Source organism: Daldinia decipiens (genome assembly GCF_022478715.1).
Source record: "Daldinia decipiens strain CBS 113046 unplaced genomic scaffold F4813scaffold_7, whole genome shotgun sequence".
In the NCBI taxonomy this organism is placed as follows: Eukaryota; Fungi; Ascomycota; class Sordariomycetes; order Xylariales; family Hypoxylaceae; genus Daldinia; species Daldinia decipiens.
In genome coordinates, this window is record NW_026054550.1 from 25,250 (window position 1) to 51,492 (window position 26,243).

Sequence of the window (26,243 nt, forward strand, 5' to 3'; positions counted from 1 at the left end):
CCTTACAATGGAACCTGTACGTAAACTTTAGACTCGTAGGAATATTTCCGAAGCTGATTATGCCAACCTACTGCGGGTTGCTGCAATCGATCAAAGAATCGACAGGACGAAAAGATCATCACTCCACATCTCTGGAGTTGAGCTGTTGTTATTAGCTATCATAGCGAGGAACATCAGATTTAATATACGCTTTGAGAGCCACTTACAACATTCTGTCCAGAGTAATTACGCGTAATAGTTCCGATTGTCAAAATGTGGGCTATTAATATATACTAAGAAGAAAAGTTCTGCAGTATGCATGCAGGGCAAGACACAAGTGTGTGTCGTGTACCTGATCATGTCACAAATAAGGTTATATTGTAAATATATTGTGTGTTGTTGATCTTTTCTCTCTACATGATAGGGCCAAGTTAACGTCCCATATGTTCCGTATGTTCCATATGTCCCATATTCCGTTAAGGGCAAATATTGAAGGGTCTACCGAGAAAGACGTCTGCAAGGTCGCAGGTTGCAGGTCGCAGGTCGCAAAGGACAGCGAATAAGGTCGTATATGAGTTAAAGATAGATATGATATAAATGGTAATTCCGAGAAAACAGGAACAACGCAGTTGTGTAAAGCAATATAAAAGCTGATACGTCAGGTTTTGGTCGATTGATGAACCCCACCACCCTTTACCTTTTAACTACCCTTTAACACAAGCTCGCGAGCTAATGCCAACCAATGTAAGCCACTGAAGACGTGCCCATGATACCATGCAGCCCATGATGCACCCCTGCAACGACCCCTTGTAAGACTGATGAGATTTTACATACATCCTGACCCTACCTGACCGTGGTCTTGCAAGTTATGGGAATACAAGATTGTGGCAAAGGTTTCGGAGCCCAAGCAAGCCAAGGTCACGCTGTCGCCACAGGATGAGCGTTGGGCTCGTGTTAGTGTGCTACTGACGCTACCGACGCTACTGACACAACCGCGCGCCGAGAAGTCTTTGATCTGTTTTTCGAATATTTAACTTTGTGTCAGTTCCCGTTCTCGGTTCGTTTGATTCTGCCTACTTCTCTACATACTCTTTAGGGGCGATAGCTGGGCGAACCTATATTGGGATAACTTCTAGAAATTATTCTTACCTGTCTGTGGTTTTATTGTGGTTTTATTGTGGTAAAAAAGGAAACTCGTCGCACAAATCGCATAATACGGCGCTGTACAGAATATCGTCGTACAATAGCGTCGCACCGTTGTACCTACGCTACCTACCTAACAGTCGTACTTTAACCCTACGGAATTACCTACCGTTTTCCAAGCTTTTCTTTTTCAGCAGCAAAGCAGCCGAGCCACTTAACTCACTGCCCCCACACTGCACACTGCCTACTGCCCACTGCATAGGTGTCTCATAGCCGAAAAGACCCAATTACACGGCACCTTCCTGTCGTATTAGAGTTCTGAACGTTCTGGGCCCTGCAGCCAACTGCCTTATCGGCTTTATCGATAGAAGTAGCGGCCTCCTAGACGATCGAAAATCCGGTTTAGATAACCGTAGAACTTGTCGTGACGTCCCCAGCGTTCGTGAGTTCATGACGTAAGCGGCATCGCGATTCCGGTTATCCCCCCCCATCTTCGCTTTCCATATCTAGATCCGAATCCCCATCATGTGGTTCTACACTTCAACAGGTTAGCTTTTCTCCTCTACACTCTCAACCACCTATAACCTATAATTACCAATTACCAATTCGACACAACCTCCCATTTATTCATTTGGTTGCGAGGGGATAATTCTCTTCATACCATTTGTCTCTATCCTATCCAATTATTATCCTATCCAATAGTATACTATCAATTGTCAATTGTCATTCACGTACATCAATAAGTCTAACATCATGACTACCTACTATGCAGCTCCCCGCGAGAAGCGTTATCACAAATATAAGAAGGTTCTTTACCTAGAACCTCCCACCAACGGTAGCAAGACCGTTCGCACCCGCGTTACCACCATTGTCCCTCCCCCTGAGCCCGAGCCCGAGTTTATGCACTGTCCATCACCCGCCCCGGCGCTCCCAGAGCCCAGGTATACGCCGCCGCCGGTCATAGTCGAACCCCTACCGCCGCCGCCTCCTCCACCTGCATCTGTACACTACTATCCTCAGCCTGAGCCTGAGCCTATGCCTATGCCTATGCCTATGCCTGTACGTGAACCCTCGCCGGACGTCGGGATCGAGGTCATCGCAGTAGACGTAGACCCCGACCAGTCCAGCAGATCCGGCAGGTCCAGGTCTTCGAGGAGCTCCAAGAGCTCGTCGCGAAGCTCCAAGTCATCGTCGCGCAGCAGCGGCAGCGGCCACAGCAGACATGGCCGAGATCGCGAGGTCTACATCGAGCGGGAACGCATGGTGCCCGTTCGCGTACCCGTGCCGTATCACGTACACCACGTCGAGTACGAGCAGCCCCAGCAAGACTCGTTCCGTTACATAGAAGCCCCCAGGCGGTACGAGCCCCCGCGCCGGCGGAGTCCAGATCACGAGATCGTCATCGAAGATCATCGTCACCGGAAATACATCCGCGACGGCTAAACGCAACAACCCTGCGATCTAGCTTGTATTATATATATACCTACCTATATATTACGATAAATGTTTTATTTACCTCATGAGATATGGGCGGGAGTTTGGATTAACGTTTTAAGATTGTCACGAGACTACGAGTACGAAACCGTACGGAAGTCATGATCTGCGATTGGGAGTCTTTTTATATTTATTTGGAACTTGGAGCCTCAGAGAGAGAGAGAGAGAGAGATACGAGGAATTTGGAGTTTGAAAGTACGTTTTGAGTTTGCCTGTACACATTTACGGGGACATACCGACTGCCGGCCAGGCTATTTCCTATATTAATACTTTATAATGTATATCACATCACGGAGCAGCAGTACTGCCCGGACTGTTTGATGTTAGGCGGTAGTGGTACTACCCATACAATTAGGACTAAGACTTAAGAGTTTGCAGTCTTCGATATTCAACGTTAATATGAATTATTATTCAGATATATACCAAGAACTTTGATGCACCGAAGTGATGCCCAGTGAGATAGTATATCAGCCTTGGATTTAAATGGCCGTTCTTATACACTAGCTCTACTTCAGGACTCTAATTGTACAGGTAGGTACCTAGGTAGTTATTAGCCTCCACAAGAGATAAGAGTTGGACTTCCTTGCGAAGCAGTTTCCACTCCTTCCAGGTCCACCTCGCGATACAAGATGAGAAATCCCACTTGCCCGTCTAGGTACACTACATATTGAGTCTCCAGCAAGTTGTTCACCGCCATATTCCCTACCTATGTATTCGCACCTTGGTCGGCCGGTCGGGCTGGGTCTTTGAGTTGTACAAGAGACAGGCTGCTGAGTTGTACAAAGAAAATCAACAAAGCCCCGATCGTAGAAATTCCCGATGGCTTGTAACACGAGGATTGCACCGATGTTGTGTATCTTGTATCTTGTATCTTGCAATATATCGTTTTCGGGGGCAATGCATCAGTACCCAATTTGAATTTTTAATTTCAAAAAGCCTCGTGGTCGATGGCTGTGTGTATATGTACACTTTGTTTAGGTACCTACCTAGGTAGGTCATGGAATTGCATTTCCAGTGAACATATTAGGTATCTTGCATCAATGACCAATTTTGCTTTAGTTCTTGAAATATGCCATGCAATGACAACAGTGTAAAAGGGCAACTAGCAAGGCTAAATCTAAATTGTGATTGTTCTTTGCATGTGTTTGTTAGATTTTATGCAATGATCAGGCTAATTGCACCGGCGTTTACCAATAATATACATACCAATAATAAGGGGATGATGGGTTGATTACATAAGCGTGAAATAGGGGTAAACAGTATAAGTCATGAATATTCCGTCAGCATCACACATCTTGCTATCTACACGCAAAAAGGCACTCATACGCATATATCTGCAGCTATCCGCCAATATATATCGTTATTCCATTGTCAAATCTGTTGTAGTGTTGATCTATCTCTATGTAAGTGCATATAACCCACCGCTTTTGCAAAGTCATGGATAATTCACATGTAACTAACTATTCATACTATCTGACATGTACAATTACAATAGGATATATATAAAACCAATATCATGATGCACACTTAGCACTTCTTTTTAGCTTCAATTCCAGATCATTAGCCACACATCATCCATACCGCTCATTAGATTCTATCCCCAATGAATGTTTCTGTAGATTCGTCAGGCCACATTGCACGTCCTTGGAGTAGGTATTTATTCATGCCTTCGTCTCCTTAACACAAGAGATTCTTTCCTACATTTCTCTTATCATTCTACTTTTTGGCTTCTTCTATTCGACTTTTAGGCAAAGCCAATTCCCTCATTCACAAATCTATCTAAGTATCTCTCTTTTTAGCCCTTCTTAGAGAAAATTACCTCAGCCATTTCTAACGAGAAAGGGGTTTTGATTCAGAGCACTCTACTAGATGTTTATCACACGGGAAGAAGTCTTGTCTTTGCTGATATGAACAGAGTTTCTTAATAGGTAGGTATCTATGTTTCTATATCGCATGATACAATCTTTTCCAACAGGCTAATTATCACTAGGACATCAGGCACACCATCCTTCCTCTGATTGGCGGGCACATTAGTCCAAGACAACAACAGAAGAACCACCATTGAACATAGCTACAATGTATTGGAACACACATCATCACAATTCATCAATATCAACCAAGAATGGGGATTTACGTTTTGTTAATAACTGGGAGGGTCTTAATCTAATGAACAGAAACAAAACATAACAATAATAGCAAGTCGCCAGAACCGACTGCTTTGGCCTTATAACATGAAGGCGTTGGTCTCTCCTCATCCAGCCCTACCCTGAGGCTCCTCATAAACTCGTCATAGGTTCATCCATTCTTTAGGGTATCATTAACCGTTAACCATTATCCACCAACTCCTGAACAAAAGAAAATAACAATGATAAGGGAGTGCCAGAAAGTCGGCAAGTTCCCGAAATAACCAAAGGGAAATTCGTCAAGTTCACACCAATGGCTAGACTATCCAAGGTAGTGTTTATGCCTGGTTGCCGTCATTAAAGAATCCCTGGTAGTCAAAGAAGGGGATGTCGCCGCCATTGTCCACCTTGCCATCGACCTGGTCTCCTGGCTTGGCCGGGTCTTGAGATGTGCTCGTTGGAGACGAGCCAGAGGTTAGAGCATGGGTATAGGTTCCCTCTGCTTCTTGACCCTGAGGCAGGTCTCCGCCCCGTGGGGGTTCTTGATTCCCAAGACCTTCCTGGGCATCATAAGAAGATGGAGCCTGGCCCTGAGCTACACCTGGCGCGGCCTGGCCCTGGACTTGAGCCATAGTCGGATCAGAGTTCTGCATGAACATGGAACCCTGAATTTGGCTCTGGACTTGGCTCGAGTAAGGAGGTAGAACAGGAGTGAGCTGTTGTGCAGGCATCTGTCCCGCTGGAAGTTCCTGTACACCTTGCCCGCCCTGCAAGATCTGCATCTCCAGTTGGTTGATTCGCGACTGGAGAGAGGCATTGTCGCTAGCGAGCATGGCGATACTCTGCCCACGGTTCTGGATGTCAAGCTGGTAGATGTTGATCCTCGCATTAAGCTCGTGGACCTGCTGGGACAACGCCGCGTTCTGCTCTTGGAGCCTCTGCACATTACTTCTAGCATCCTGCAGTGCGTCCTCCTTCTTCTGACGACTTTTACGAGCCGAGACCCTGTTCTGGTCTCTCGTGTGAGCAGCCTTGCACTTAGAGATCATCTCGTTTCTGATCCGTGTCGCCTCCTTTCTCTCCTCGGGCCACGAGTCAAGGATCTTGGTCAATCTCATTCCCGGTTTCCACTTCAGAGTTGACGAGTCCGACATTGACAAGTCGCCGTCTTTGTCGTTTGTTCGCCTCTGCTTTCCCTGCTTCTTCGTGACCCTATGAGCAGGGTCCCGCTCCGGACCAGACGTACTAGAGTCCGCGCCGCTTCCAGAGGAAGAGCCGACCATGCCTAGTCGGCGTTGTGGCATAGGCGGTCTGGAGCTAAGGGGACGAGTCATGGCAGGTCCAGGAATAGATGCCGGGGAAGGCATTGAGGACTGACCAATTTGATATTGGTGAAGCATCCCTTGGCTTTGCAAACCCATCGGCATACCAGGGGCATTCTGGTCTTTGAAAAAGAGTTAGCAAATTCATACATTCCACTACTCTTCATTCCTACTTACTGGTCTGGCGAGAACCATAGGCTAATGCCATGTTCATGTTGCCTGCCCAGCCTTGATAGCCCTGGCCCATAGAGGCAGCGGCCATTGCCCCAAATACAGTTGGGGTTATAGGTGAAATAGGTGACATGGATGGCTGCGGCGTGGGAGGTAGATGATGATGCATAAGGGGCATTGGCGACATAGAGCTCGCCGAAGACATCCCTGAAGCCATTCCTGATTGCGTCGTCATAGTAGACGACGTGGCGTTGGCATTGTTGAATGCCATGCTGTTTGCCTGACCTGTTGACGAGTTGTCAGGGATGCCTCCGTGTGCAGCATAGATGTCGCTTGCCCCAAGAGGAGGAGCAAGGGGGTTGAAGTCAGGGTTTCTGTATTATGTTAGCTCTTATGTCTATAGGGACTTTTATTAGGGTACTATAACTTACCCCTCTCCCTGCCAGTTAGAGTTGTTGTCTTGACTCATCTTGATAGGACTTCTCAACGTCGTCTTTGGAAATACGTAGGTAATGGCGAATTGTAGAGGAGTGCTGGAAGTTGTGATGTAACGTTAGATGTGTAATGATGGATGCGTAGGGGAAAAGGGGCAAGGCTTACATGAATTTATGTAGAGAGGTAGACAGGCCCTAGATAGAAAGAGTCAGTTACTTGTTGCGAAAGTATTGTATCATGAGTCTTCAATGTCACTCAAGTCTAGTCATTGTTGGACAATAGTTTAGATGAAGAGATCATACCTAACAAACTAATGCTACCGGGTGTAGTCTTAATTGAAGTAAGACAAGGTAGACTCGTAGTCACGAGTATTCTATTCAAGGTTAAAGACCATCCGATGTATAGAACAAACATTCAAGACGCGACTTGACTAAGGAAAGTTGCGGTAGGAAAGTAGTTTTGGGTAGATGGGAGAGACTTACCAGAGGTTGGATTGATCCTTTGGATTAATCAAGTTGAACCGGTAGTATGACTTGCGACTGTTAAGGGTTGTGTCGCGTCGAGGTATGTAGTAAGGGGTAAGAGGTAAAGGGCAGCGGGAGGGCAAGGTGATATGTTGTTCTTGTTCTAGCTGTAGTAGTAGCAGAATAAGAGTTGTGTAGTGAAGAAATGTTGAAAGTGAATTCTTAAGATTGGTTGAAGGCTGTATTGTTAAATAATTAATTTCGAGAGGCTGTTTACCGCCTTTGGCATATTAGGAACATAGGTACGGACTCGAATTCAGTTGGAAAGAACGTCCGTTGCTATACGACTTGGCGCTAAAATATAAGGAAAAGAAAACTCTACAGTCATGCACAGACATAGTTTGGTAGTCTTATCAGTGTGTTCCTGCCGTAGAGGCGACGAACCTGTGAATGGGGCCATTTGTTAGCCCCCCTTTTTCAGTGAATCAGTAGCAATCAACAGCTGCCATCCCACTCACCTACAGTCACCTACAGTTACCTAAAGGAACTTACAGACACTTACAGACACTTACAGACGCTTACAGACCCATACAGTCACTTACTTTTCAACAATGACTTAAAGAGCAAGCACTCCTCGTCATGCACAGACTGTCACTAGGTGCCACAAATAGAAAACTTCAACCTCAGATGATAATTATGGGGCAACAGGTTTCTCGGGGAGTACTCTAAGAATTACTTTACTCTGGCAGCTACGATAAGCGACACCAGTTGGCAGACTTTTTCTTGAAACAAACTGTCCTAGCTGCTGGGTAATTAAGGCGCGTCGGACGACCCTTCCCCATGATGATGTACAAGTTATGTTCAATGTTAGTAAACAAACCAAAAAAAACCTTTTAAAGAGCCTCATGTACGTAGGTACGTATTTCCAAACCACGGAACCAATGCCGTGAAGAAGTAGGTAAGTAACCATGTTCCGTACTTACCATCTGCTAAAGACCGTTTGTTTACTTGCGATATCACAACTCGAGAACCAGTTAATATCTCCCCTTCCTTAGATCCCGAGGCTTCTACCCTTCCTACATCCTATTCTACCGTGTCCCTAGTTGTCTCCGAAACAGGTCTACAATACGCAACAAAAGTAAACAAAACATTAGCACTTTCTGAAGTATATCTGAGGTCAATTGAAGAAAATAGAAACCAAAATAATACAAATAGCCGGGAATATATTAGGTATGGGTACTGTTTGGTAAATTGTAGCCCTTATTACTGGAATGTATCTTGTGATAGGGGTAAAAGAGGAGGTAGGTATCTACAACAGTGCCTATGATGCTGAAGGATTCTAGACTTGTTATATTCAGTATGTTAGATCGGGTTCCCGCAAAAATATTGAAATAAACAAGTCGCAAAATTACAGCTTGTCTTGTTGTCTATGAACTTAAACATATGCTAAATATCCAAGAATACCAAGGTATAAAACTCTGCATACAAAAACTATCTTATAGAACACAAAGAGTTCAATACCACAAATGGCGCGTCCTATTGGTCAATCTTGTGCTTCTTAGATCTTGGGTCTCCTTAGAGGAGGTTCTCGTTTAGGGGCTTGATGATAACTAGAAGTAATGTCTATTTCATGTGATAATGCCAATAATCAAGCAAATCACATATATGATCACATCTCCAAAGAGAAAATAAAACGGGGAGGACTATGGGAGACAATATAGTGCAAAGTAGTATTAAGCTAGCTGATTTATCGTCCCGGAATCTGAAGTGATTGAAGTAGACGAATTATAGGGGTAGATTCTGTAAGGCGACCCCCCTTAATCAGCTGTTTGTGCCCTAGCACTATCCCCATTCCGCTTCTCCTGACTGCCTAATCTGTTGTTTCCTTGGTCAACACATCTTCTGTCACGTCGTCTCTGCACCATGGAACTATATAAATATTTTTGTGAGTGGGGAAGTCGGCAACCTCAACTTCAGAGTCTGTGTAATAGTCATCGTCGCAATTATCTACATGTTCTCCGCACTTCCGGCAGGGTCGTACCCTGCAGTAGCAACTTTAAAGACAGGAATGTTAGTTACTTGCTAACCCAGTAATATGGAATGGCACAAGGGGGGTTAAGAAAGGAATAAGAACTTACGGTACAGTGCAGTCGTCGCTATCATAGCCTTCTGTTTGACTTATGTGGCATTTGCAAAAGCTCTTTCGGTCTTGCTTCTCAGCCGGCTCTTGTAGACTGTCATCCAAAGAGGGTTTGGCCTCGTTGCCATCCTTAAAACACTTGTTGCAAATGGGCAACCCAGGATCATGGGCGGCGACGGAACTGCCGGAGTTATTGCGACTTTCGGAAATAGGGACGCCGGAACTTTCTTCTGCGCGTTTTGCAATAAGCTCCATGCAGAAATCTTCGCCGAGTACCGCTGCTATTTGCGACATGAAGGCAATAATTGTGTTGCAACAGCGAGGGGCAAGTTCATCGTGGTTAAAAAACGAAAGGAACATGCATCGTAAGCAGTTCACGCAGTAGATGTGGGAACAGGACGCCTCATATGTGAAGGTAGGAGGGTAAGAGCCAAGACAGGCATCACACAACACCACGTTGTCGATGCACGAAAAGTCTGACTGACTCATTTTGAAGGCTGTAGACGTTAATGATCGGGTGAAAAGATGGATATAGAAGATGGAAGTGAAAGGAGAGTTAGTGTTAGGTTATATATATACCCTGAAGCCATTAACGATCCAAAGCCTAATTATGGGGAGAAAGCTGGCAGGCTATTCATACGATTATTCAAATTTGATGATATATTTATACCATAGAAAATATGAAGTATTAAGATACTATCCCTTAATCCTCAAGGTTTAATAGAATCAAATATCAGTATATCCAAGATATTCCATTAATCTCATAAACATGGTCTTTCCTTTTATATAACCAGCCCAAGTTAATAAGCAATCTTCATATGGAAACTGCTTAGGTATAGCCTATAAAGATAAAGCCTACTGCTGAGAGATAACAGTTAACCCGATTCCCTTACAGAGACTTATTCCGAAGATCACGAAAAATCGATTCCGAGAAGCCTTTTCAACAATACGTTATTTAAGCCTCAACGGTTTCCCTAGCTTGACGTAAGCTAGAGTCGCCCCGGGACTAGGGAAAACTTACGCTCAACCTACCCTTGTCAAAGGCGGTTGGCTTATGGGGTTGGTTGGATGCCGCGTGGAAGGCATGTGAATACCACGTTGACCTTTTAAGACTAGGTAAGTCCTGGTGTATGTACTCTTACAGCCATACCACCCCTGTGCATATATCCACATCAGTCGCTATGTGTGTTAGATGTGACCAATCAAATATCGGCGTGATGCTTTCGCATGTCATACATATGCCCCAGAGGGCTCACACTACCTAATGCAAGTCTCAAGGCTGAGGAAGACTTCCTGGACTGACAAGGTTAGCGGAATCTTACATATATTCTGCTTGTATGCGCGTCATCTCCGGCTCAGATGAGTCTAGTATGATGAAGTGTAATATTATTTTTTATTCCGGCCTCTCTTTACCCGAGATATAATTGGTAGAACTTTCAATATTTCTACCTTTTGTGCCGCCTCCCCAACTACGTCCCGAATTCGCAGCACTCCCTCCGAAGTTTTTCTACAGAGAATATACATCGTGAACCAAATAACATGCTCCAATACGCGAACACCATGCCACACCAATTATTACGGAAAACAACCCCGGTAAAAGAATGGGCTTAAAAGGTGGCAACGGCAATGGCTATGGATTGCGTTTCCGAGTGTGAGATGGATACACTGATCTCCTTGACGCCTGCCTTCTTGGCAGCATCTTGGGCATCACCGTGAAGCTATAATCAATTAGCGAACTGGTAGTTATGGGAACCATGCGCGGTCTACTTACGGAAACAATAGGGGCACCTGTCTCGTTAGGGAGGATCTCAATATCTTTTAGGGGAGCCCCTGCGCCCCTACTTTGGACGCCTAGACTCTTAAAGACTGCTTCCTTAGCGCTCCAGCGCCCGGCAAAGGAGCTCTGTGGACTCGGCGTCTTTTGGCAGTACGCAATCTCCTTGTCTGTGAAGTTACGCTCGATAAAAGTGGAGTTTTCGATGTTAACAGCCGCAATGTCTTCTACATCAACACCAACCTTGTTGTTCTTTCCTGTCTGAAGACTCTGGGCTAGGCCTTCCACCATTTCCTTCGTGCTTCTCGCCTTCATAATATGGGGCTTGGCAGCCCGCTGGGCAAAGTCGGCAGGGTAGATAAGCTCGGCAGTCTTGCCGTTCTCAGAGACTCTGGCATCGGGATTGAGGAGGACAGAGGAGAGCTGCTCCTCAGTGTACGGCGCGTGGTCCTTGGCTTGGAAGATGGCATTGTTGACGATACCGTTGTGCATGTAGCGATAGGCTTTCTTTTGACGAGCAATTACCTTCGCGGAATACTCTGCATATATGTCCTTGTCTAGGGCCGCATATAGGTACCTTGGATGAACACCGATCGCCTGTGCACCCTTCTGTCCAAAGCCGAACGAAGTGAGCGAGAAGGCCTTCACACCATCGGTCTGAAGGCTTCGGCTGGGGTAGACGATTAGGTCGAACTTCTCCATGTCCTTATCGACATTGTCGGCATTACGATTGCCAGGAACTAAACCACTGTTGAGAACTTGCAAGCAACCGTTGAACATCCAGGCTCCAGCAGGACCCTTGGGATGACCAGTAAGGTACTTCTGGAAAATACCTAGAACGGCATTTCCCTTCTTTCGACCAAGGTGGCGCAATTGTTGGCAGATAACTGATGACTCGTTCTTGTCATTGGCTTTGGTTGATGTACCATGGAAGGATGCTACATCTAAATCATCTATCGTCAGACCCCAAGTAGCAAGGGCGCCACGAAGAGGGGCAATTGTAGGATCTTGTTTCCAGAAATTATTCCCGAGACTTCGCAAGGCCTCCTTCTCTTGTCTCTCTGCTTCTTTCTCAATATGGACGGCACGAGCCTGGGTATACTCTTTCTCGTCGAATTCGTGACCTTGAGCCCGCATAGCTGCTGCCTCTTCATATAGGTATTCTAGCTCGGACTCTTTCCAATTGCGAACCTGCTTCTTGCGAAGCTCAATCTGCCGACGGCGGTACTTCAGGTCTAGCAGAGGCGATGGGAATTTGCTGGGAGCCTCCCGAGCAGTGGTCAATAAACCTTGTCCAGGGGCTGGGACAGACCGTCCTATCTTGTCACTTGCAGTAGTGGTAAGAGCAAGGATACCATAGATCGGTACACCCATATCAAGTGCTAATTTGGCTGTCATAATGATTTGGATACCGCAGCCCTGGGATTCCATAAATCCACTTCTCGTGGTAGTGGTCGGCCGTGACATTTCCTGCGGTGTACGCCCGTGGGCGAACTCGTCAAGACTGTTGCTCGTTGCCTTCATGTTGGCAAACTCATACGAACCTTCTTCGCCAAAGTCGTCAAAACCACCAACCAAGCAGATGCGTGCTTTGCCCTCCATGATAGCCTCGTAACCAACATCAACGGATTCGACTGCTGTAGCACAAGCTCCGACAGGGGTCTTGATAGGGCCAGAGGAAGATAACAGAAGCATGTTGACCCAGGCAGACATTGTGTTGATGAACGACTCTTGTAAAATATCCTTCTGGACGTCATGGTCCATCTTGCGCTTGGTGTATATCCCATTAAGAGCGTTTATACCACCTTGACCTGAACCAACGCAGTTGCCGACTTCGGATACGTGGACATACTTGTAGAACTCATACGGGTCAGTAATACCTGAGGCGAGGAGCGCTTCGGCAACAGAGACAAGCACAAATAATGTCACACGATCGACCTGGGAGATAATATCGTCGGGCACACCATATTTCTTGGCATCCCAACCTGTGGGGATCTGTCCGGCAACGAGGCGGTCGAATTTGAGAGCCTTTGGAATCCAGAGGCTAGCACCCTTCCTGAGACGAATAGTGTATTCGCCGGTCTCTGTAATCTCAAAAATCTCGCACTTTTCGCCATGTTGCCTCTTGAAGTCCTCAGCTGTCTCCTTAGATCCCTCAAACGGTTCTAGATCTTCTTCGAGCTGGACTTCGTGCAACATCATCTTCTTATTGGGATCATACCCATCGAAGAGTTCTGGCTCAATAAGACGTATGCCGGAGTGCTCGAAAATATACTTTTCGTACTTCTGCTTGACATCCTTGTCTTCGACTGGCTCGCCGGTCTTAGCGTCGACCCAACCGGAGTAGGGCTGGCCTTTGATGGGGCCGTTGTGGTTCTTGATCAAGCCCATAATCCACGCCATCTCGACACAGCCCTCGAGTGAGAACTCGCCATAGGCCTCCATCTCCCAACGTGTTCTGGAGTTACCCCAGGGTCCTATTTCAGAAAATCCAGTGACGACAACGACCTTCTCTAAGTCTACCATACCCTTTAAACCGTCGTTAAAAGGTTGAATTTCCTTCTCCCAGTTCGGAAGTGGCGGGAAATCGAACTTGATATTGGCACGCGGTTCGATAATCTTCTTCTTGTACAATGCTTCCGAGTTCTCGCCGTTTACGATCTTATTCTCGATAGCTGTCTCTTTAGTGACCGCTCGGCGAACTTCACTCGTTTCCATAATATCCTTACGCAGTCGAGTCATGGTATCATTTAGGTTGGGAATAAACTGGAGGCCGCCATTCAGATCTGCGAATACGGGTTCAATTTGACACAAGTCTACGATGTCAGGAGACATGAGACCAAGAAGGTTGAATGCCATTTCCTGCTGAGAGAATGTGCGTACACCGAACTGCTCGACGCCTTCAGCCACGATATTGTTGCCAGACATAAGACCCGTGCCACGGGTCCAACCAATGACGGCGCCGCAAATGGTGAGATAGTTGGCCCAGTCTTCCGAGTGCCAACGGTTGAAAAGAGTCTCGAGGCCTAGTTTAGATTCTGAATAGAGACCGTCGCTGCCAAATGTACCGTGGTTGGGAGACAGAGGGATTACGACTTGGGCGGGACGAGTTTCAAAGCCACGCTCGGATTTCTGTGTCTTGACGCAACCCAAGAGCCGGATGAGATTTGTCAACATGATACGGTGAGCAAGTTCAGACTTAGAATCAATGCCGTCGATTTGGCGACCGTTCTCAGATATCGCAGCGAATGGGACGATGTAATCGAGATCCCACCCGAGCCCATTCTTGGCATCGTAAATATAGTCAACAAGTGCTTCCACATCCTGCTTGCTGCCTTGATTGAACGGGACAACAACGAGTTGAGACCCACGAGCGCCACACCTGGCGTACATTGCCTGGTAATACTCGGTCACCTGTCGCGAAAATCGACTGGTTGTTACAATGACTCTGGCACCTCCGCTGATGAGGCCCTGTAGGACTTCAGCACCAATCGAACCGGCACCTGCTCCAGTCATGAGAACATATTTGTCCTGATAAGTAACTCCAGATTTAGCAGCTTCCTCGAGGCAGTCTAGGTAGATGCCAGTTAGTCGTTTGCTATATTCCCAGCCGTGCAAGTTGTGACGCTTCAGATGCAAGAACGGAATAGTCTCCATTTTGCCCTTGCCGTTTTGGCCATTGGCTTTCAAGGCAGCCTTTTTGATCAACCCATTTGCTTTTCCGGGTTCCTTCGGTAATATCTGACTCTCATTCATCGCGAGCGAGCGGAGAACGTTGCCATAGAGATTCTTGAATTCAAGTTTCGCGGTCTTGGACATTTTGTGCTGCTCTTTGATGAGCTTCACAAGACGTCCAAGATCATTTTGCACTTTAGTCCGATTGCCGTACTCGGAGATCTTCCCACCTTCTGCCATTTGTTGGACATAGTGTTCGAGCTTGCGGCAACTCTGTCGAGGAACCTCTTCGTAATTGAGATTTCCGCGAGCGTCGATGGACGTGTGGGGGCCGGTTGGTACGGCTACGTCCTTGTAAGCTGGCGGGACATTCAAGACTTCTTTGCAATTTTCGATGAGCTGTTGCCCAAGCTCCTTAGCAAGTTTATAAGTCTCCCCACGTTCCGTCGGACAGTTGTCGATGTGGTACTGCATGAACTCGAGCAACAGGGGGTTTGACTTGCTCATGATGCGGATGCATTGGCTCACAATTTCTCTGTCGACAACCTGCAACCGGCCGAAAATAACATCATAAAACATACTAAGAGCGTCTTGACGCGCCCAGTTCCAGGAAGAATCGTAAGTACGTGCTTTAAGAGGACTAAAAACAGGCTCGATACCCGTTGCGTAAAAATCGCCATGTTCAGCACTCCAAAGGTCTAGCTGCGCCTGTAGCACCTGTTGCGATTCTTGTGATGCCTGTGCAGCCTTATCACCTGCTCGAAGGTCCATTTTCAGGTATCTCGCGAGTAACTCTAACTGTTGTTTGAACAAAGCTCGTTGATCTTTGGTGAGCGCATCAATGGCAGCAGGATCCATCATCATGCCGCCAGAGCCACCGGATGCCGGGCCAGCGGCAACGGCTGTAGACAAACTAATACCAGCGTTTGTAGCATATTTCTGTGTAACGTCATCTAGATATGCCTTGGCATCGTTTTCAGAGCCTAGACGTGATGCTGGTTCCATAGTAAGGGCTAGTATAAGGGCACCATCTTGTCTGCCAGGACCGAGGCCCCATCTCGTCTCCAAGTACTTGCGTGCACTTGTCATATTAAACCCACCCGGCATCTTGGAAGAAATCAGGCGGGCAATAAGTGATTGGGACTGCTTTCCAAGCTGACCATTAAAGGTCGCCTGCATTAATCCTGATAACTCATCTATAGGGGTATCTTCTGGTTTTTCGGGAGTTGATCCAAATTCTTTTCCTAAGTCACCGACGATTTCGTTCTGGAGTGTAGATTTTCCTGTACTTTGATTAGCTCTTGAACCCTATACTCGACGTAGCATATACGGACCTCCGACTAAATCTTTGATAGCTTTGCTTAGAGGTACTTCTAGGAATGGCTTCTTCAACTTTTGCGCAATCAATGCTCTAACTATCTCAAGGGCAGATATCGGAGCATCGTCTACAGCTGCGGCAGGACCTGTGCTAGGTGCGGGAGCGGCAGCAACCGGGGCTGCGGCTGCCGCAGGTGCTGGCGGAGAGCTTGATGATGCCGCTGGCGCAGCAGCAACAGGCTCTGGTTCCTCCTCAATCGGGTCTACGTCGTAGTAAATCTCTTTTGCGTCTTTATTATAGCAGAGGATCTGTCGTTGGATAGATTTGGCAGCATCGAAAGCTTCATACTTAGACGCGATTGTTCTCTTTGCCATAACGCCTAGGGTATCCGCTGGCCCAACTTCGACGATACGCTCGGCTGTTTTCTCGCCGAGGAAGACATCTTGAGTTTCGATCCATCTCACGGGGGAGGCAAACTGGTAGGCAAGAAGCTCAACTAGTAAGGTGTGAGCGAGCTCCTGCTCGACTTCTGGACGCATTTTGGGAGGTAAGGTCGAAATAGTTGGGCAAATGGGATTAAGGATAGGCCGCAAGCAAGACGAGTTTGAAAGACTGTAGTGTCAATACTCTAATGGGTTCTGCTTGTTTGATCTTACGTCGGCTAGGAAGGGACGGATTAATCGGTGAAAGACGCCTTGTCCGTGTCTAACAAGCCCTCCCCTCTACGATCAAGTAATGCAACGAGGATTCGGGGTGGAAAAGAGCGTATGCCAAGCTCAACTGGAAGCAGTGCAGCCGGCAAGTTTCAGAGGAAGATGAGAGGGAAGAGGGAGGAGGGAGGAATTACTGATCGATCAATTGAGTAATTAGGTTTGTAGTATGGAGATTATGAAGCGTCGCCGTCGTATGGCTGGCGATCACTTTTGACAAAAAGTTTGCCTGGGAAAGACAGGCCTGAAAATGTACAAAGTACGAAGAGGGTAGGGTTAGTTTACATGTACTATGTAGGTACGTACATGGGTAACTCTTTCTCAGGCGGGAAGGATGGCCAAGTGTAACAGTCGAAAGAGCAGAGCTTTCCCAAATGTTGAACTGCGGCTATGGAAAATTTTGGTGGGATCATTAAGATAGAGGGTTGCTGTTCCCCATTTCCGGGCCAATGGCTGGACTACATGTACCTACATAGTGGACAACAACCTTAGGTAGTGTAGAAGACAACGGCCTAGAGCAACCCCTCCCCCCATGCCGCAGTCATGCAGAAAAGCTGCAGTGCCACCGCAACTTCTACCTAGGTACGCATTAAATTACAGCAATAGGTACTCAATACTATCAAAATTGTATCTTTTAGGGTCACTACAACGTCGCCAGCAAGTAAACAAATACATGTATATACATAGGTAGGTAGGTAGTGAAGACCAGAAAAGAGATACACCTCTACAAAGCATTCATTTATTTCACTATGATTTGCCGTCGAAACATCTTTGCCCCACTATTTCTCAACCATCTTCCATGGTCTATGCCTATCGTAGATTAGTCTCTTATCAGACCCCTTCTCCACAGAGACCCAGCCCGCAAAGTCGGGGTTCGTCGATTTACCTTTGCCTTCCTTGTTAATACTGAATAGGTGCATGTATTGTCTTATTCCGACATGTAGGTCTGGGTCTAACGAGCAACTAAGAAACCTTCTTCGCCATTGACTTCCCGAGGACAGATTAGATTCAACGGCTAATACTAAAAGAACCTCGTGGTCTTGCCCATAATTTTAGCTCTTGAAATATTTTATTTAGGTATGTATGCAATTTTGTGGCTAGTCGTCATTCGACTTCAGACTAATGCAGGCTTGACGAGTAGTGTCCCCAGGAATCCTATTCCGTGATAGGTACCAGGAACCACCCCAGCAGCCTAGTGGTGCCTCTGAATGGCTTGGCGGTAGTTTGCCTGCCGTACCATTCCAGCGGTCCAACCTCTACTAGACCTCCACAAACAGGGGTTTCCCAACCCAAGTACATGTACTTGTATGCGAGTTACTAACGTACATATCTATCTATCAGCGATAACTTCCATGCATATTATTATCTTGATCGTTTCCGAGGATGATTCTCATTTCCCAGAGTAGGATTTAAGAAGCGAGGCTACGAACGCCATTGATCTCACATCGTATGGATTTTGCGAGGATCTTCAAATGCACACTGACAAATAGGGGAAATTCTTACACAGTAATTGGCTAACCCTATTGTCTTGATCTCGAAGGCGTAACAATCTTCTATGATATTGCATCATATTACCGTCTCTCTGCATGCTGAAGCCTGTGTGGTACATACATAGTAGTTCCGATGACACGCATCGAGAGCGGGTTTGGAGATCTCTTCAACCCTGTATTTTGTTTAAGCAAAAGCCATCCTGCTATCTGTGATGAGGACTCGGAAATGCATGGTGTGGAGGCATGCGTACCCATGCAGACAGGCCACGTTCCAACGTTCCAGCGCTCCTTTAAAGTGAAGACACGATAATGGCCCGACGGTTCTCGTTCTGCTTTCGTAATCGTTTTGGTTACCTGTATAATGTGTAGTAGCGTTTAACTTTGATATACCATTCGATATACCGATTTGACTAACAACCAACTCGGAATCAGTCAAGTCTCCACGTCCCTCCACACTCAGCATCTGCCGACTCGAGACCAGCAGCATGTCCTATCAAGTTTGTGAATCTTGAGCTAAATATTTGCCTAACGTAGCTGGGGTTATGATCACAAATCATTCGAAAATAAAAGTCGATTTGAGATAGAAAGAAGACATGGGGTCTAGAACTTTGATATCTTAGAGTAAGGAGGTTAGGTAGGATGGGATGAAAGTTGGAGGGGTACATAGTGTATAAACGAGTACCTAGGTACCTAACACTTACAAATATTCAAGTACAGATACAAACCACTGCTGTGGTACCATTAGAGTGGGGCAAGGCCACAGCTGCAGGGTTAGGTAGTTTTACAATGTGGCACCCTAACCCAAACAAATCCCCAACAAGAACTTAAATTTTTTTTCTGTCGAGGGCGATGTCTTTTGTGAATATTCGCTAGGCCTGTTTACATAGATATTTACGTCGGGTAAAAGATACAACGTTGAGAGGGGCTTGACAGGGGCTTTAATACTGAAAACCGAATTCCAAGGTACCACAAACCTTAACTGCGTGCGTATGCATTGGATGTCGGTAACGAAGTTCTCTTCAACTGCATCCGACCCGCCACGACGCTGTCTCTTACATATCGAAGCTGCAATACCACATCTTTCCCAGCTTCAGTCCTACCCTAAAAAACTTTTCTTTCATGACTCTGCCCTCGTGACAGGTAATTGTCTTCGTCAGTCAGCTCTTCGATAGCGAGGCTGCTATTTACCTGGTCAAATCTGTGGGCGCAATTCCCAAGTTTACCATCCGAACCACATTGAATAATTTTTCCCCGCCGAAAGATTCCTAACATTACATCTCCTGCTCTTTACTGAGTTCACGGAGATATAATTAATAGTAAGATAGACCTCCCAGAAGAGCCTGATTAATATGTTAATCTCTAACATAAAATCAAGCACCGATACCTGCCTGCCTCACCCGTTATTCTTCGATACCCTTAATCATGTACGGGACCGCGGGCCCAGGCCCTCAAACGGGCGTATCTACTCCCAGATCAAACTCATCCCTCCGACCTCTCACCATTGTGCATGGATCTCTGGAGGCTTCGTTCCTCGTGCCTACCGGTGTTCATTTCCATGCGTCCCAACTCAAAGACCGGTTTACAGCCGGCCTTCCAGCACCCACCGATGAATTAGCTCTAGATGACGAGCCGTCCTCCATAGCAGAACTTGTTGCGAGGTACATGGGATTCGTAGCGCACGAAGTCGAAGAGGGGGAAGATGATGCCCAGGGTTCGTACGAGGAAGTCTTAAAACTCGTTCTTAACGAGTTCGAGCGAATGTTCCTTCGGGGAAACGATGTTCACACCCTAGCAAAGAACCTGCCAGGTATTCTCGCAAAGCAGATTGCTGTTGTACGATGCTATTATGCAGCTCGTTCAGTAGCAAATCGTGCTATCAGACCACATGAATCTGCGCTTCTGAGAGCTGCAGATGAGGGCACTGCTGGTATCTATAGCATCTTTGGTGGTCAAGGAAACATTATCGAATACTTCGACGAGTTGCGTGAAGTATATGAGACGTACCCCTCTTTTGTCGGGGAGCTCGTCACGACATCGGCCGACCTACTTCACACCCTTGCTCTAGAGTCGAGGGCAGAAAAGTTATACGCAAAGGGACTCGATGTAATGGAATGGCTACGCAACCCAGATGCAACTCCCGATCCTCAGTACCTCATTTCTGCTCCCGTGAGCTTACCTCTAATCGGGTTGGTACAGTTATGCCACTATCAAGTCCTAGGAAAGGGGCTTGGTGTACATCCTGGAATTCTGCGAGATCGCATTCGCGGCGCGACCGGCCATTCTCAAGGTGTTATTGTTGCAGCAGCTACCGCTGCCGCAGATTCGTGGGAGTCATACGAAAAGCTAGCGAAAGATGCCCTTACAATTCTATTTTGGATCGGTGCTCGTAGCCAGCAGGTTTTCCCCAAAACTTCGTTGACTCCCGTTATGCTTCAGGACTCGATTGATAACGGCGAAGGGGACCCAACTCCCATGCTGAGTATCCGGGACCTACCGCAGAGTGAGGTACAAAAACACATCGATGCCACGAACCAGTATCTTCCCGAAGATCGTCACATCGCGATATCGCTTGTGAACAGCCCTAGGAATATGGTTGTTACTGGCCCGCCAATCTCACTTTATGGTCTAAATCTTCAGTTGCGAAAGGTTAAGGCACCAACGGGTCTTGATCAAACTCGAATTCCTCACACAGAACGAAAAGTTAGATTTGTGAACCGTTTCTTGCCCATTACCGCACCTTTCCACAGCAAATACCTTATCGACGCAACTAAACTGATTGATGAGGACCTTAAAGATGTGAAGATCGACTCTGCGTCTCTAGGAATTGCTGTTTACAACACTTGCACCGGCGCTGATCTGAGAGATGAAGTTAAGGGAGATATTGTCCCCTCTTTAATCCGTATGATCACACGCGACCCAGTCAACTGGGAGAAGGCAACTATTTTCCCTGGAGCAACCCACGTGTTGGACTTTGGCCCTGGTGGTATTTCAGGACTCGGCATCTTAACTAGCCGCAACAAAGAAGGCACGGGCGTACGTGTAATTCTGGCCGGTACCATTGACGGTGCCGCTCAAGAAGTTGGCTACAAGTCTGAACTCTTCGACCGTGACGAAGAACACGCTGTGGTATACGCGAATGACTGGGTCAAAGAATACGGCCCTCGGCTAGTCAAGACATCAAGTGGCCATACGTACGTGGACACTAAGATGAGCAGGTTATTGGGCGTGCCTCCGATTATGGTGGCCGGTATGACGCCAGCCACTGTCCCGTGGGATTTTGTTGCAGCAACCATGAATGCTGGCTATCATATCGAATTAGCCGGTGGTGGTTACTATAACGGTAGGACCATGACCGAGGCGCTGTCCAAGATCGAAAAGGCCATTCCAGCCGGACGAGGAGTTACGATCAACTTAATCTATGTCAACCCCCGTGCTATGGGCTGGCAAATCCCATTGATCGGCCGGCTCCGTTCCGAGGGTGTTCCTATTGAAGGCTTGACTATCGGTGCGGGTGTTCCTTCGATCGAAGTTGCCCAAGAGTATATAGAAACTCTTGGGCTCAAACACATCGCCTTCAAGCCAGGCTCTATGGAAGCCATCCAGGCCGTTATCAATATTGCAAAGGCAAACCCGACCTTCCCTGTCATCCTACAATGGACTGGCGGTCGAGGAGGAGGTCATCACTCGTTCGAGGATTTCCACCAGCCCATCTTACAAATGTACCCGCGTATTCGACGGTCGGACAACATCATTCTTGTCGCTGGCAGCGGATTTGGTGGAGCCGAGGACACATATCCATACCTTACCGGTGAATGGTCCAAGAAATTCGGCTACCCACCGATGCCTTTCGACGGTTGTCTCTTTGGCAGTCGTATGATGGTCGCTAAGGAAGCGCACACGAGTAGGGATGCTAAGCAAGCCATCATAGACGCCGAGGGGCTTGACGACGAGGAGTGGGAGAAGACTTACAAGGGTCCGGCTGGTGGTGTTATCACTGTACGATCGGAGATGGGTGAGCCCATTCACAAACTCGCAACCAGGGGTGTCAGGTTCTGGGCAGAAATGGACAGCAAGATCTTTAGCTTACCAAAAGAAAAGCGCGTTGCTGAACTGAAAAAGAACAGAGAGTACATAATCAAGAAGTTGAACGATGACTTCCAGAAGGTGTGGTTTGGCCGAAACAAGGCTGGCCAGACCGTAGACCTCGAGGATATGACCTACGGCGAAGTTGTGCGCCGGATGGTAGATCTTCTCTACGTCAAGCACGAGTCACGATGGATTGACCCATCATTCACCAGGCTCACGTGTGATTTCATTCATCGCGTTGAAGAAAGGTTTACTCACGGTACTGGGCAGCCTTCCTACCTGCAAAACTACTCGGAACTTAAGGAGCCATTTTCTGCTATTGAGAGGATTCTTTCGCATTATCCTGAGGCTGAGACTCAGATTATAAATGCTCAGGACGTTCAGCACTTCTTACTTCTATGCCAACGTCGGGGCCAAAAGCCCGTGACTTTTGTTCCATCTCTTGACGAGAATTTCGAGTTCTTCTTCAAGAAAGACTCGCTCTGGCAATCAGAAGATCTTGCGGCGGTCATCGATCAAGATGTTGGGCGTACTTGTATTCTTCAAGGCCCTACTGCTGTCAAGTACTCAACCGTGCTAGATGAGCCCATCAAGGACATCCTAGATGGAATCCACAACACTCATATCTCTAACTTAACCCGGGACATATACGCCAACAAACCCGAAGCCATTCCAGTCATTGAATACTTCGGTGGTAAGCTCATCGATACCGAGGTGCCATTGGATATCGAAGGCCTTATAGTATCATATGACCAACACAAGAACACATACCGCTTATCATCGTCTCCCGGTGTTGTTCTACCTTCCGTTGACAGTTGGCTTGCGCTGTTGGCAGGGCCAAACCGCAATTGGCGCCATGCGTTATTCACTTCTGAGGTATTAGTGCAAGGTAACAAGTACCAGACAAATCCGATGAAGAGAATCTTCGCGCCAATCCGTGGTCTTTTCGTTGAGATTCTATATCCTAATGATCCAGCTAAAACATCCATCATCGTTCGCGAGCAACCACGACACAATCATTACGTCGATGTGATTGAAGTCAAGCTAGATGGCAAGAGTGAGATTGTCGTTAGCATGATCAAGGACACCACTGCTCTCGGCCAGCCCGTGTCGCTACCACTCCGGTTTACATACCACCCTGAAGCTGGATATGCACCAATTCACGAAGTCATGGAAGGACGAAATGACCGTATCAAAGAATTCTACTGGCGTGCTTGGTTTGGAGATGAAACTCTTGACCTCGACGCTCCAGTCACCAGCAAATTTGACGGAGGGCGAACTACCATTACTAAGAAGGACATCAACGACTTCGTTCACGCTGTTGGCAACACCGGCGAGGCGTTCGTTGATCGACCTGGCAAGGTTATGTTTGCCCCTATGGATTTCGCTATCGTCGTCGGATGGAAGGCCATCACAAAACCCATCTTCCCCCGAAAGATCGATGGCGATCTTCTTAAGCTTGTTCATCTCTCTAACGGCTTCCGTATGATGCCAGGTGCAGATCCCTTGAAGAAGGGTGACGAGGTTAAGACGACGGCTCAAATCAACGCTGTAATTAACGAAGAGTCCGGCAAGATGGTCGAAGTATGCGGTACGATTTATAGAGATGGTAAAGCTGTTATGGAGGTCACATCACAATTCTTGTACCGTGGCGTTTATACGGACTATGAAAATACCTTCCAGCGCAAAATGGAGACGCCTATGCAAGTCCATCTTGATACTTCCAAGGACGTTGCAGTTCTGAAGTCCAAGGACTGGATTCAGTTTGACAGCAATGATATTGAACTGCTCGGCCAAACATTAACATTCCGCCTACAGAGTTTTTACAAGTTCAAGAACAAGACTGTCTACAGCAGCGTCGAGACCCGTGGTCAGGTGCTACTGGAGCTTCCTACCAAGGAGATCATTCAAGTAGCAAGCGTTGACTACGAAGCCGGTTCGTCTCATGGTAACCCAGTTGTTGACTACCTCGCAAGACACGGTTCTTCCATTGAGCAGCCGATAAACTTTGAGAACCCTATTCCCCTCAGCGGCAAGGCACCTCTACAGCTAAAGGCACCGGCTTCAAATGAGACATACGCGAAGGTATCTGGTGATTACAACCCTATCCACGTTTCTCGTGTCTTCTCCAGTTATGCCAACCTTCCTGGCACTATTACCCACGGCATGTACTCGAGTGCTGCGGTGAGAAGCCTAGTAGAGACTTGGGCAGCCGAGAATAACATTGGCCGCGTCCGCAGTTTTCACGCCTCGCTCGTTGGTATGGTACTGCCCAACGATGACATCCAAGTCAAACTTGAGCATGTTGGTATGATTGGTGGTCGCAAGATTATCAAAGTTCAAGCGAGTAATAAGGAGACCGAGGAGAAGGTGCTACTTGGAGAGGCTGAAGTGGAACAACCGGTAACAGCGTATGTTTTTACTGGTCAGGGATCTCAAGAGCAAGGCATGGGTATGGACTTGTACAATTCCAGTCCCGTTGCCAAGGAAGTCTGGGATAGGGCCGATAAGTATCTCCTAGATACATATGGTGAGTTTACCCCGTATCTGATCATAGGTGCCGACCTATTAACATGCTTTAGGCTTCTCTATTTTGAACATCGTGAAGAATAACCCGAAGGAATTGACTATTCACTTTGGTGGTCCTCGGGGTAAAGCAATCCGCGAGAATTACATGCAGATGAACTTCGAGACCATTGCTGCAGATGGTTCCGTGAAATCCGAACGCATATTCAAAGAGATCAATGTGAAGACGACATCGTACACGTACCGGTCACCCACAGGTCTTCTATCAGCAACCCAGTTCACACAGCCCGCCCTTACCCTCATGGAAAAGGCTAGTTTTGAAGACATGAATGCCAAGGGTCTCGTACCACGAGACAGCACCTTTGCTGGCCATTCCTTGGGCGAATACTCTGCCCTTGCCGCGTTAGCCGACGTTCTGCCCATTGAATCACTAGTCTCAGTTGTATTCTATCGTGGTCTGACAATGCAAGTCGCCGTGGAGCGAGATGCCCAAGGCCGATCGAATTATTCGATGTGTGCTGTCAACCCTAGCCGAATCTCCAAAACTTTTAGCGAGGGCGCCCTCCGATACGTGGTTAGTAACATCGCCGAGGAGACAGGCTGGCTGTTGGAGATTGTCAACTACAACATCGCCAATATGCAGTACGTCTGTGCTGGTGACCTACGCGCTCTGGACACCCTCACTGGCGTCCTGAACTTCTTGAAGTCACAGAAGGTGGATATTAACCAGCTTCGCCAAGACTTGAGCATTGAGGAAGTGAAGGCGCACCTCGTTGACATAATCAAGGGTTGTGCTCAAAAGACTTTGGAGAAGCCCACACCCCTAGAACTCGAAAGAGGGTTTGCTACTATCCCTCTTAAGGGCATAGACGTGCCATTCCATTCCACATTCTTACGATCAGGCGTCAAGCCTTTCCGAAATATTCTCCAGAAGAAGATCAACAAGACTTCGATCGATCCCGCCAAGTTAGTCGGAAAGTATATTCCTAATGTAACAGCCCGGCCATTCGAGCTTACGAAAGAATATTTCCAAAACGTATACGACCTCACAGGGTCACCCAAGATCGCGCAGATCCTGCAGGATTGGGATAGTTATCAGGGAGACGTCAATGGTGCCAACGGTGTTAACTCACCTCCTTCGCAGGTGAACGGTTACTAAAATATGGGTCATACGAGGAGGCGCTGTGGTATTGAAAAACAATATCACATTGGCGGTGTTTTGGGCTTGTATTCATCAGCACCTGTGCTACTATATTTACGACGTTCGGATGGAAAAACTTGGTGTTGGGGTCTGTCCGCAATAGATAGGTTTGGGGTGTATCTAGCTATCCAAACAATGAATTATTTAATAATTTTAACACATCTTAGGTTGTATTTGACATGGTGCGTATGA

The 26,243-nt window shown here is 47.1% G+C and overlaps 4 protein-coding genes across 4 annotated transcripts; 2 read left to right on the plus strand and 2 right to left on the minus strand.

Moving 5' to 3' along the window:
• Window positions 1-1,744: 1,744 nt before the first annotated feature.
• On the plus strand, window positions 1,745-2,985 carry F4813DRAFT_309669 (uncharacterized protein). Its single transcript, XM_049240861.1, has one exon. The coding sequence runs from the start codon at window positions 1,876-1,878 to the stop codon at window positions 2,563-2,565; it is 690 nt and encodes a 229-aa protein (XP_049101953.1). The 5' UTR covers window positions 1,745-1,875; the 3' UTR covers window positions 2,566-2,985.
• Window positions 2,986-5,077: 2,092 nt separating this feature from the next.
• On the minus strand, window positions 5,078-6,701 carry F4813DRAFT_386858 (uncharacterized protein; the record flags this gene model as incomplete). The annotated part of the gene is made up of 3 exons (XM_049246473.1): window positions 5,078-6,183; window positions 6,239-6,606; window positions 6,664-6,701. The coding sequence occupies 3 exons, from the start codon at window positions 6,699-6,701 to the stop codon at window positions 5,078-5,080; spliced, it is 1,512 nt and encodes a 503-aa protein (XP_049101954.1).
• A 3,694-nt stretch (window positions 6,702-10,395) lies between these two features.
• F4813DRAFT_309752 (uncharacterized protein) lies at window positions 10,396-16,807 on the minus strand. The gene is made up of 2 exons (XM_049240862.1): window positions 16,055-16,807; window positions 10,396-16,003 (listed from the first exon to the last, which is right to left on the minus strand). Exons 1-2 carry the CDS (start codon window positions 16,575-16,577, stop codon window positions 10,902-10,904), a joined length of 5,625 nt encoding a protein of 1,874 aa, XP_049101955.1. The 5' UTR covers window positions 16,578-16,807; the 3' UTR covers window positions 10,396-10,901.
• A 2,250-nt stretch (window positions 16,808-19,057) lies between these two features.
• F4813DRAFT_350620 (beta subunit of fatty acid synthase) lies at window positions 19,058-26,212 on the plus strand. The gene is made up of 3 exons (XM_049242320.1): window positions 19,058-19,554; window positions 19,614-24,854; window positions 24,907-26,212. The coding sequence occupies exons 2-3, from the start codon at window positions 19,661-19,663 to the stop codon at window positions 26,007-26,009; spliced, it is 6,297 nt and encodes a 2,098-aa protein (XP_049101956.1). The 5' UTR covers window positions 19,058-19,554; window positions 19,614-19,660; the 3' UTR covers window positions 26,010-26,212.
• The last annotated feature ends 31 nt before the right edge of the window (window positions 26,213-26,243 follow it).

Bases quoted from the DNA above. Each gene is read 5' to 3' on its own strand.
- F4813DRAFT_309752 (XM_049240862.1), bottom strand. From the start codon at position 16,577: ATGCGTCCAGAAGTCGAGCAGGAGCTCGCTCACACCTTACTAGTTGAG. The intron at 16,004-16,054 runs GTCCGTATATGC...ATCAAAGTACAG, and splicing joins TATCAAAGATTTAGTCGGAG to GAAAATCTACACTCCAGAAC.
- F4813DRAFT_350620 (XM_049242320.1), top strand. From the start codon at position 19,661: ATGTACGGGACCGCGGGCCCAGGCCCTCAAACGGGCGTATCTACTCCC. The intron at 24,855-24,906 runs GTGAGTTTACCC...AACATGCTTTAG, and splicing joins GTATCTCCTAGATACATATG to GCTTCTCTATTTTGAACATC.
- F4813DRAFT_309669 (XM_049240861.1), top strand. From the start codon at position 1,876: ATGACTACCTACTATGCAGCTCCCCGCGAGAAGCGTTATCACAAATAT.